General features: G+C 30.5%; 2 protein-coding genes across 2 annotated transcripts; one reads left to right on the plus strand and one right to left on the minus strand.

Annotated features, from left to right (window-relative positions):
- Nucleotides 1–2,697: 2,697 nt before the first annotated feature.
- Nucleotides 2,698–6,961, minus strand: LOC108757648 (dnaJ homolog subfamily C member 10). The gene is made up of 12 exons (XM_018502129.1): nucleotides 6,668–6,961; nucleotides 6,243–6,396; nucleotides 5,945–6,158; nucleotides 5,604–5,815; nucleotides 5,190–5,414; nucleotides 4,922–5,105; nucleotides 4,497–4,652; nucleotides 4,196–4,414; nucleotides 3,853–4,128; nucleotides 3,503–3,779; nucleotides 3,202–3,397; nucleotides 2,698–3,079 (listed from the first exon to the last, which is right to left on the minus strand). Coding segments are annotated over exons 1-12 (2,358 nt in total). The 5' UTR covers nucleotides 6,670–6,961; the 3' UTR covers nucleotides 2,698–2,836.
- Nucleotides 6,962–8,344: 1,383 nt separating this feature from the next.
- LOC108757578 (GATA zinc finger domain-containing protein 4) lies at nucleotides 8,345–12,107 on the plus strand. Its single transcript, XM_018502040.1, has 5 exons — nucleotides 8,345–8,542; nucleotides 9,263–11,329; nucleotides 11,417–11,536; nucleotides 11,617–11,770; nucleotides 12,011–12,107. Exons 1-5 carry the CDS (start codon nucleotides 8,518–8,520, stop codon nucleotides 12,105–12,107), a joined length of 2,463 nt encoding a protein of 820 aa, XP_018357542.1. The 5' UTR covers nucleotides 8,345–8,517.
- The last annotated feature ends 256 nt before the right edge of the window (nucleotides 12,108–12,363 follow it).

Here is a 12,363-nt window from a genome sequence, read left to right on the forward strand (position 1 = left end):
TCAGAGATTTAATGTTACAAATATATCACACATATGCAATATAAAAAAGTTAACAAAAATTTTTTATTTTATTTTTAAAACTTTTGATATTAAAGTTTTTTTCTGTTTCAAAGAAATTGATGTTAGGAAAGTTATGTATTTATTATGCTTTAATTATATACGCCATAAAAACAGCATAATATTACTTATTTAATTCTCAATTGCATTTTTTCTATTAGCACTGCCTTCGCATGCCGCGAGTTTATGTGATATCAGAAAATACATTTGTATTAAAAACTACTTATACTCTATTTGAAAGAGTATTTATCTTAAACTTATATTAAATGATAATATAAGATAAAAGTAATCAAAGCAAGATTGTTTTTCAGAAATGATATATAAAGTATAACTTAAGTTTACCTGTCAACAGTTTCGAAGTGCATATTTATTACGCATGGAAATGCATTGTTGCATTGCTTTTCTTCATTTAACACATTCCATCTTTAAATTTATCACTGTTGGAAAAATGAATTATATTTTCTATTTGAGTACATATTAATGTAATTAATAAACGAGAAGAAAAAACTTACAAAAAGAAGAAGCACAGCACGTTTAGACATCTTTGATATTCAATATTCTATTCATTTATATATTTATAAATCTTGAAACAAGCTATGCAAATAGTTTTAAATATCTACATATGTAAAATGTAAAATATTTTATATATAAAATATTTGAATATATTGCATTTAAACACAATAACAAACACGCACGAAATCGTAATGGTTCAGCGTTTTTTATAGCGTATTTATCTCTGTATTAATTCTTATATTTGTGTAATAATTATACTTATGGACACTATTTTTAGAAAGAACTCATTAGATTTCATCGAGTTAAATGTTAATGCGTTTATAAAAAGAGAAAACCGTAAAAACTTATTTTTTAATAACTTAAAAATATGTTAGAAATATTAAAAAATAAGAACTTTGGTTTATCTCATGTTAATAAATGAAGTTCATGATATCCATGTTTCTTACTGTACAAGCAGAACCTCTGATAAAGATACAAAAAGAATTTCGTTGTAATTGAATTTTTAATTTAATGCTTGAGATTTCTCAGATTTTATTAATTTATTCATAAATATTTTATTAATTACTCTATGTACATAAAACATGTATAAAAATATCACAAAAGGACAAAGTATATCTAGTCTAGTTTTTTCTTTGTTCCTTTGGAAAGCATGGAATATATCAAGATAAACAGCAAGCACCAGTTATCGCGGTCAAGCGATATATTAATTACGGATAAGTATATTATTAAAATTTGTTAACGACTTCTATTTCCTTGTTACAACAATTCGGCAAATTAAATTATGATGCCAGATGCAAGAAATTATGTGAATTTTTTTCTTTCTTGTATTGAAATAAACCAGTTTTTCCTATGCCATCACTTACATATTTGATAATAGATTTTTGCTAGATATATATATTGAACATTATATATTCTGCAAAATAAATGCACATTTCAATCTGCATATGTCCTACATTTTCAATGAAAATGGACTTTGTAAACATAGGATATTATAACAGATGATTAAGTAACTAATAATTAGGTCTATTTAATTATTAACTCATATACTGAAAAAGCCAATCGTCGTATATTTTCTCAATTTATATTAAAATCTATGTGATGTCACATGAAAAAATAAATTTATTCGTGCATTGCGAAGAAAGAATGCATGTATGACTACAATGATAAAGTCATATATTATAAAGAAAGAAGTCACATATGACTTAAATCAAAATGAAAGCTATAAGTTCAATTTAGACTCATTTTGTCTATTACAGACTTGTTTTGTGCGAGAATAATTTCTAAAATTTCATCCTTGATTTTCTCAGTTATCTTGCAACAATTTCGACGCTATTGTGTTTATTCTATTTTTGAAACTTATTTTTCAATAACTTAAAAATATCAGAAATATTAGAAAATAAGACTTTTGACTTACCTCATGTTAAAGTTCATGATTCGTGTTTATTACTGTACAAACAGAACCTCCGATAAGTATTAGAAAAGAGTTTTGTTGTGATTACACTTTTAATACTTGAGATTTCAAATTGTTTTGTTTATCTAGATTTTATTTAATTATATTATTATATACGTATATAATATTAATTATATGTACATTTATATATAATAATATATACAAAATGTATAAAATGTATAAAAGTATCACAATAAGACTAAAAATATACCTAATCTATTTTTCCCTTTGGAAGCACAGAACATGTCAGAATAAACCAAGTACCAGTTGTGGCAGTCAAGCAATAGATCAATTACAAAAAAGTACATTATTAAAATTTGTCAACAATTTCTATTCCCTCGTTGCAACAATTCAGCAAGTTAAATTATGATGCAAAAAATTATATGAATTTTTTCTTTCTTGTATTGAAATTAGTTTTTTCTATGCCATTATTTGTATGTTTGATAATAAATTTTTGTTAAATATACATTATACACTATTATATATTCTGTAAAATAAATAAATATTTCAATCTGCAAATGTTTTACATTTTTAATGAAAATGGACTTTGTAAATATAAAACATTATAACAGATGATTAAGTAACTAATAATTAAATACATTTAATTATTTTTAACTCATATATTGAAAAAAATCAATCGTATATTTCCCCAATTTATATCAAAGTCTGTGTGATGACATACGAAAGAATAAATTTATTTATACATTGCGAAGAAAGAATTTATGTATGACTGCAATGATAATACTACAAAGAAAGAAAGAAGTCACCTATGATTGCAAAATAAAAGCCTTAAATTCAATTTAGGCACTTTGTTTATTATAGTTCGTCATGTTTTGTGCGAGAATTAATAATATTTAAAATTTCATCCATGATTTTCTGAGTCGTTCTCGCAACAATTTCGACGCTATTGTGTTTATTTCGGGTTTTTTCCTTAGAATTATATAATATTAGCGTTGGAAAGGATACGTACTGTACCTGTATACTTTGTTTTATATATTGTTCGCATTTATGTATATAGAAGGAACAGTCAATCCTTCCAAATTTCACTTTATCCAGCAACTGAAATTAAACAGATTTTTTTAAAACAAACAAAATAAACAGATTTTATAATCGATATGGCTATCAAAGGAATTATAGATTGTAAAAATTAAATTGATTAGTTACAATGAAGTAACTTTTACCTGAGCAGTAATTGCAAACTCAGGTTGCAACTTTTGACAATGATGACAATTTGGTAAAGAAAAATAGATGATCAAATTATGCTTGCTGTCCAACAACTTTTGAAGGTCAGAAAAATTTAAATCAGGGATTTTCTTCGGGAAGAATGTTGTTATCCATGTTAACATAAATAACGAATCTCGCTGCCCATTGTACAAGCTGTAATGTAAATAATAAAAACGAATTATGATGCATATTGAGACATTTGTTATGTAACTTGCGCAAATACATAATTGAACATATACAAAACGTGTAATGACTTACGCAACTGTATTTAAACCTTCACTTCCTAATGGATATATTCTAATATCGGGGTAAGACCGCACTCCTTGGGATGTGCATAAGGAAGCCTCAGTCTCGCAATTTACACTGGCAACATTTACAAAGGATAAAGCGCTCAGCGATCTCGCAACGGCTGACCATTCAGGTGCTAATCTTTGACACGGCCCACACCATGGAGCAAAATAATCAACAATCCATATAACGTCATTCTTTTTCTTCCCCAATTTCTGACGAAAATTTTTCGTTGTTAGCTCTATAACTGTACCAAACAATCAAACATAACAAAAACACGCGGAAATATGATAAAGAAATTATTGGCATATATCTCTCACCTGATGGGTTTTTTTTTTCGTTAATGAAATACATAACATTTGCAGCTGTCTTTGATAATGTGAACTGATATGTATTGCTACCGTTTATGAGCATAGCAGTAGGATAAAACTGTATGTTGTATTGATGACATAATGTATTGTGAGCGGTACAATCAATGGTGCCAAAACGAACTATTGACGCATCAAATTCTAACGATGCCTTCCGGAGTTCTGACAGAAACTCTATACAAGGTGGACACCATGGTGTAAACCAATCTAGAAACCATACTTCATCTCCTGTAATATTTTGTTATAATTAGCATCACGAAATCTGTTAAAAATGTGATTTGCGTTTATATAATACCATTGCTCCTTTGTAATATCGATAATGCTTCTTCTGCAGAGAGAGCCCAAACATTTGTAGTTTTCATACTAATTTGCATAAATTTAATAATATCATTATTAAGATTACTTCCGTGATGAAATTCAAATGCTCCACCCGGCTTAAGCATGCCCCAAATTGGATATCGTGTTACACCCAATTTAAAACAAAACTGCCCGTTTCTGCCACAATTTATTTTACCTGAAAGATAGTACTTTATAAAATGAAATAAAATTTTATATTTAATATATTGAATCTATTAATGTGAATTATTAATAGCTACCTAGTTTAATACCACTGGGTGAAAACTTTTTCGTTTGTAAATTCAAATCTCGTACATTTTCAATGTCGCCAATGTAAAAGCATATAAGCCAGGTAACGTCGGACTTCATTTTCCTAATATGCTGTAAATCATGAATATTTTCGATAAAAATTAAAGTAAAACAAAAGTAAATCAAAATCGACCAAGAAATATTTTACAAAATTAGAAAATAAAAAATATTGGTTGATGCCCTCAAGATTGTAAGAGTCACAAAAAGATGATATTAGACTCCAACGTGTGTTTTAACTGATATGATCTCTTAATTGTGTTAAAAGTAAAAATTTTATACATAAATTAATAGTAATACTATAAAACTATAATAATAATACATTAATTAATTAATTATATATAATATATAACATAATATTACACGTATATATATATAAGATCAGGCAATTGATCTAAGAGTTTTTCTATTAATATATTTATATCAAATAACCCATCAAGGAATATAGGCTCCCAAAAAGATTTATTATATATTGGTAGATAAACAGCAATTGTATCATAGGATATCTTGTCATGACACTCGTCATTCTTGCATGTAAACATTTTTACATCAATCAGCTTGTCCTGAAAAAAACCACGTATTATTATGCTGTCTAATAATCGCGTCTTGGTAAAAACATATTTCTATAAAAATGACACAACGCTTACAAATGTAGCCGCTAGTTTGATCCTTTCATCGGAGGTAAAACAATTCTGTTGATCATCACATATAAATATTAACACAGGCATTTTCTTTACAATCTTGCCACTTAAGTACTCCTTGAAATGAAATTCACTTAATTCATGTACATGAATATTTAGTCTGTCTAATACAAAACGTGTGATAGCTTCCTGTGTTTTTTCTCCTCTGTAATGCTCCCCGTGCTGTGAATTCTTTGAGACAAAAGGTGAATTAGTATTTTTTGTTGATTTAATCATCCATAGAAATATCTAAAACTATGGAGAAATATATAATTTCCTAAAAATTATACAGTCTAAAACTCTTTAAAGAGAAATTGAGCTATCTTTCTCTCTCTCTCTCTCTCTCTCTCTCTCTCTCTCTCTCTCTCTCTCTCCACATACCTTTTGAAAATAGAGCAACGTAGGATAGGCACGAATTCCTATTCGGTGACATAGTTGCCAGTTATATTCACAATTAACTGCTGCAATTTTTATAACGCCATTAAGTAACTTAGCGATTTCCTTCCAAGTCGGTGCTAAGTGATGACAGTGGCCGCACATTGGAGAATAGAAGTTTACAAACCAGCTTGAATGAGAGTTAACAACACTTTCATCTGCAGAGATACATATGCATAATATTAATACTCAGTTTAGTTCTTAATTTTTAATATTTAGCAGTTTAACATTAATATATTTCATTTCATATTTAATGACAAGCATAAAGAAAGTTATTATAGACTCACAATAATCATTTTTTCCCAAATTAATAACATATTTGTCATCATCATATATAAAACTGTTTTGATAGTAACTCCAAGAATGATAGGTTTGTTTCTTATGAGATTTATTAAGACCATCTTCTCCATAAAGATCATATTTATGTCTTAAGTCACTGTCCTTTAATGTCTCATAGGCTGTTGTTAATTTGACAAACTTATCATGAGCATTTGGATCGTCCTGGAAAATTCCAAAGCGTTATTGACAATATAGCACAGCAAAGAAAACAATGGTATACTATATACTGTACTCTAATTCACATACGCTATTTTTGTCAGGATGATAAACGATAGCTAGCTTCTTAAAAGCCCTTCGGATATCATCCTGATCAGCAGTCTTGTTTATACCAAGGATCTCATAATAATCTTCTCCTTGTGTTAAAGAAATAATAACGATGAGATTAACAATAACTTTATACCTATAACAGCAAATATGATACTTACATACAAAATTATTAAACTTATAATTAGAATTTACAAAGTCAGGTTCTATTCGATATTATTGCTCAGTATATTAATAATATAAAAGCATACAGATAGAGAGAATTATCTCCATATTTAAACAGTACAAGTGGCAAGTGAAAATAAGCTTAAGTCTTATGAAATTTTCTAAATTTATAAGAACTACAGTATCAGTTTATAATAAAAAATCTTTTGTTAATATAGCTTTAATTTAGATAATATACATACATTTTTAAAAAGATTTATAGCAGCTACGTTGCACAATAATAATTTAGTGCTTTGTTGCACTTTCAACTCTCAAACCAGTTAAAGTCAGTTTTTCATCGGAACACCAGTCACCACATACTGTAGTACTCCCACGCTCTGTGATGTTATCGTTTGACGGGTTTGACCGTGTTTGGAAAACCGCAGATCCTGTTTAACCAATTCCGAAATTGTTACAAGAAAGTGTAAATAAGTTTCTTGTTACTCACGAAATACTTCGACATCGTATTCGTCTTTTATTTTTTCCTCAAGATCGACTAAATATCCTATTATATCCTATTATATTTTTTTATTAAATTAAAAGAAAAAAGCAAACATTTTGTGTGTGTGTTTCCCATTATAAATCATTCTGTATAAAATATTCATGTACTGTAGTTGTACTTCAAATGACATTTGTATCTATTCTTATTATTGCACATTTGAGAGATTACATTCTTCTCGTACATCTACATACAATTACAATTTGTTCAAATGACAAAAAAAATTTATAATTATTTGTGCTCCTCTCTTTCTCTCTATCACATGTATGTACAAAAAGTTTAGTCGTAATCGTAAAGCCGTAAGCAAATCGGCCAATCACAGTTAAGCATTTCAAAATGGATGCATTGGGTGCTTTCAATAGGTCTGTTCGCGTTGCATGAAATCCTCAAATATTTTTGCACTTCAAATGAGATAGATATATATTTGACTTTGAAAAGAGAGAAAGCGAAGACACCGAGTGCAAAAAGTGCGAGCAACGCGAATAGACCTAATACTGCAACCGCTCACTGAGCTCTCTGTGAGCTCTTGTATTTGATTGGCATATTCCGTTAGATCTGTTTGGTTTAAAAATACAGACCAAACAGATACAAGCGTTCACTGAGCGAATAGTGAGCTCTATCGTATGATTGGTCTATATTTTGGGAGGATCCCGTTTACCTACAGTTCTGACACACCACTCATATCAACTGGTGCCTAGTAATTTTTCACTGTTTTGCCAATAAGATTATTTTATTTTTAAATTGGCCAATCAGCGATACATGTGTGCAATATGCGATGTGTGCAATCGGAGCCCTCCCTTCCAGTAGATTCTAAAATATAGACTAATCAGATACAAGAGCTCATTAACCTCTCAGTGAGCAGTCGTGCTTCTGGATGCACCTAATGCGTCCATTGGCTGCGTTCAGCAGAACGTTTATTTTGCAACTTTTGGAAGTTTTCTTCGCGCTGATTGAATTATACTTTTAGATCTAAGAATGATCCTATCTCAGCAGACAATCATAAAACGGTTGCAAAACTGTGGCTCTAATTTTCACATTAAAACCAACCATGATAGTCGTTAACCAATCAGCAATTCTTTGGTCGAATTTTTATGTCCATTTCAAAACGGCGTTTATAAAAGTCAGCATATATTTCCGCGGCATATTCGCTACTAAACAAGTTGCTCGAGTCTTTTTAAATTTTTATTTCAAGCTTTTTATAGCGCTCCTTCAAGCAGCCTACTCAACAGACGCGATTTTTATGTTGTCTGGCGTCGGTTACGCCGCCATTTAAAAACTTCAGTCAGTTCGAGTCTGCGACACTGACTTAATTTGGCGCGTGCGTTCCTGGATGAGGGGTATTGTGTGACGAGGGGAATCGCTCGAGCGTCGCAATTGGCCGTTGAAATAGGCGCGCAACCTAGCCAAACTATTTCATGTAGAGTCCACTAAACCCACGTTCAAGTTAGACACCCAACAATTCATCGGAAAAGTGGTAAGATCGGATCGCGCCAGAGTGTCGGAGGTGCATTCGTGATAAGACTACGTGGCAAAAGGGTGCGGACATCAGGACGGATGTCTCCCAGACGAACTCGAGCAGGTAAACATATGTATATCCCGATGATTCTCTCCTTCATTTTGAGTGTAAGGTTATTACATCTTTCCTCGCGATGTATTTTTGCGTTTCTTTCCGTGCGGATCTCGAGAATTCGAGACGCTACGTTATCGACTTGATCGAGAAAGTTATTCGATTCCCGTCATTGGGCGATTCAGACTTTAAGCTCCAAGTAACTTGACCGGCAAAATTGTTTGCTGAAATTCCGACCTATATAATTTATCATCCTTAAACCCGCCAATGTAAGATAAATTTTTATTTCGGTTCAATTTACTTCTTATCTTTTTTTAGTTCTGAGAAATTAGAAAAACATAAACAATAACTTAAATAGAGATTGAAGTTAATCTTACATTGGTGGAACAAGGTCTCAATCTTTCTTTTGCCCAATTCTCCCAACAATTACATTACATTAACTTTAATCTCGATTTAATTTACTTTTTATTTTTTTTCTAACTCTTTCAGAATTATATAAAAACCCAGAGTATATAGATTAAATCAAGAAAATTAGTTCACATTAGTAGAAATAGACATTTGTCAAACAATAATTAATAGTTCTATCTCTTTCAAAAACTTAAATATAACAATTATAATACGTAATTGCTAAGTTAATTGCTAGTTTGATTATAGCCTGAAGTCAGTCTTAGATTTCTCACGAAACTTTCAATGATTTAAAAGATAGTTTTGAAATGTTTTATTACTTTGCAGCAACGGCGGAACAATCTATTTCCACTAGATCTAAGACACAAAAAGTAAATGTGAGCCAGAATGTGGCCAAGTCAGCACAGAAAATCAGACAGTCGCAAAAGAAGGGGAAATCTAATGTTGAAAATAATTTGGAAACCGCTGCTAAGCAAAGTGCCAAAACAGAATCATCTGATCTGGAGGTAACATTCAAAAAGTCCACAAAGAAGAAACCTACTCGTCGAAGGCTTAATTTAAACAAAGAAGCAGATACATCTGTATCACAAGAAGACCAGAATATGGATCTCAGTGAATCAATTAAAATGTTAAGAGACAAACATTGCAACGATATTGCAACGGTGGAACTCGTCAAAACTAACTTATTTCAGTATAATGCCTCAACAAATCGGGATTCAGAGAAAATGCTTAATAGAAAATTACAACGGAATATCTCTGCCACAAATACAAAGATATCGCCTGCTATAGTTACTCCTAAAAGTACACCTCCCAAGCTTAATCTTACACCACACAGATCTAAGAAGACACCTAAAAAATCACCGATCTCCATAGGTTCTCCAAAGACACACTCAATAACTGTACCGAAGCTATTTAAGAGTCCACGAAAGTTATCTCTTGCTGTCACAGGTGAGGATTCTGAGGAGAGTTTAGAAAAATCAGATAGTGATTCTCACAGTAAGAAATCACGAAAGAGCAAAAAGAACACTCTAGATAATAATTCTAAGTCTGATAAAAATGCATCAATGTCATCAACAGCAAACAATAATCGCAAGAAGTCTAACTCAAATTTAATTGTACGTAAATTCTCAAAATCTCCGAAAATAGTGTTGAAGTCTCCAAAATCGAAAAAATCAAAATCACACAAACTAAAATTATTATCTCCATCCCGGATGCAAAAGAGTCCGGAAAAAACGCCTTCTGCTAGTCCTAATACTACACCAAATCTTGAGAATGACAAATCGTCCAAAATTAGCTCAAAAATATCTCCTTTATCCAAGGGAAAGAATTTATCATCAATTAAAAATCTTTTAAGTCCAAAATTAACAAAGATATTGACGGCTTCACAAATGAAAGATGTGCTAGCTGAACCAGTAGTGGTATTAGATAAGTTATCGCCCGAAAATGTGAAACAAAAACATGTGGTCGCTAGTAAAACTCGAGATACTTCGATCAAAATAAGATCTCCCTCAAATGGGACAAGGAATTTGAAGGTAATAATAATACCAGTTGAGGACTACGTTTCTGCAGGTACATCTACTAAGCGAAATTCTAATTCTGAATCAAAAAGTAATAGTATAAGGATACCACGAATTACCACCAATACTGACAGAATTGAATATAATGCATTAATACAAAGAAAGGCACCCTTAGTGTCGTCTACTCCACGAGGGGAAAACATGATATCAAGAAACAATAGTTTATCTGATACTTCTATTGATTCTATAAATAATACTTCTCTTAATACTAGATCAAGACATAGGAATCAATCCAATATGCTAGGTAGTACAATGGATAAAAACACAGACATTGAAAATGTATCTTCACCTTCTCTTTTTGATGATAAAGAAATTAGTAATACTCTAGAAATTAGTCAATTTCCCCTTGTAAGTGTCACGAAACTAAATACTACTTATGATAAGAATAATTCGGCGGAGAAGAAACAAGAGAACAATACCTATGAATTGGAACAACCACAGACAGTAAGCTTACGACAAATGATCAGAAAGCGCAGTTCAGTAGACGCGAATTTAAGCGTCTTGAAAGATAACGTTAAAAAAACTAAAGTGCGTTTTGCGGATATATCATCTGACGCAAATAATTCACGAAACTCAATTAACAAGCCGAACGGATCACGATCAAGTATATCACATAATAATAATGCACAGCATAGAAACAATGTTATGAATTCAACACAAAAATCGAAAAAGGCTGAAACTGCAAAATTTACTCGGAATTCGCTGATTTCTCCTTTCAAGAGCTCAAATCCAAGAATACACAGAGGCACACCGGTAGTTCAGTTAAATGCGATTCAAGTAACACCAAAAACCTTTGCATCAGTTGAAAAGAAATCAGGTAAAATGAAACAAAAAATCGCTCGTATTTTACATTTGTTTAGATTTTATTTTATATTCTAATATATAACCTCCGATTTATTTGTAGAGAAAAAATCATCGCTGAAAAAAGTACCAAATTTCGAAAGGTTACATAAGCAAATGTTTGCTAGATCAGAATCGCTTGTAGATGCAAAGAAACGTTTGGAAGCTAGACATTTAGCGTTCAGTAATTTGATAATATTATTATTATGCATGCGTCGACAACTTTTATAAATGCTATTAATTTTGCATAAATCATTTTTGTAGCTGCTAACAAATCATTTTCAAAAGATAGAAAGTCAGAACTCAAGAAACCATTACCAAGCGACACTAAGGATGGGATTCATAACAGATTTGGATTTAAATTGAAAAAGTCAGAAGCTACGCATCTTATATTGAAAAAACAAACTGTTTTTTCAAGGTACATTAAATTTATTTTAAGAAAAATATTTTATAGCAGTTTATTTACAAAAAATAGTGCTTTTATCCATAAGCTCAAAATACATAATTTGAGTTTTATTAAATTTTATTGAAGTTATAGGACGATTAATGATAATGAAGGGATTTAAATGCTAAATTAAATAATGTGCTTATAGATCTATGTGTAAGAAATTTTAAAATAATTCAATATAAAATTTTATGAAATTGTGAATATTTGTAGGCAAAAACAGCAACATGAAACGCGGATGATACTGAAGGGTGTACGAACAAATCGACGGTTTGAACTGCAAATGAAGTCTCGAAATATAGATTCGTGAAGATTCGTGGTTTTATAACATGTATCTCGATTTTTCGTTTTGTTAATGTAGTTTATTATATAAGTTTTTCTTTCTCTTAAAATTTGAAAGCATCTTCTACTAATAATAATTAAAAATTTTAGGAGAAGGAAGAATTTAAAGAAATACTTAAAGTATTTTATTTAATTATATTTATGTAAATATTAAGAAACGCGTGTATCATATGCTGTCCTTTCTTCTTCTAAGGGAAAAACTAAAAAATTTTTCTATATATATA

The sequence above is a fragment of the Trachymyrmex cornetzi genome, unplaced genomic scaffold (assembly GCF_001594075.2).
Source record: "Trachymyrmex cornetzi isolate Tcor2-1 unplaced genomic scaffold, Tcor1.1 scaffold147, whole genome shotgun sequence".
Taxonomy (NCBI): domain Eukaryota; kingdom Metazoa; phylum Arthropoda; class Insecta; order Hymenoptera; family Formicidae; genus Trachymyrmex; species Trachymyrmex cornetzi.

Bases quoted from the DNA above. Each gene is read 5' to 3' on its own strand.
- LOC108757578 (XM_018502040.1), top strand. From the start codon at position 8,518: ATGTCTCCCAGACGAACTCGAGCAG. The intron at 11,330-11,416 runs GTAAAATGAAAC...ATTTATTTGTAG, and splicing joins ATCAGTTGAAAAGAAATCAG to AGAAAAAATCATCGCTGAAA. The intron at 11,537-11,616 runs GTAATTTGATAA...TCATTTTTGTAG, and splicing joins AGCTAGACATTTAGCGTTCA to CTGCTAACAAATCATTTTCA.
- LOC108757648 (XM_018502129.1), bottom strand. The intron at 5,106-5,189 runs GTAAGCGTTGTG...GGTTTTTTTCAG, and splicing joins TCAAACTAGCGGCTACATTT to GACAAGCTGATTGATGTAAA. The intron at 3,780-3,852 runs GTGAGAGATATA...TGTTTGGTACAG, and splicing joins CGAAAAAAAAAACCCATCAG to TTATAGAGCTAACAACGAAA.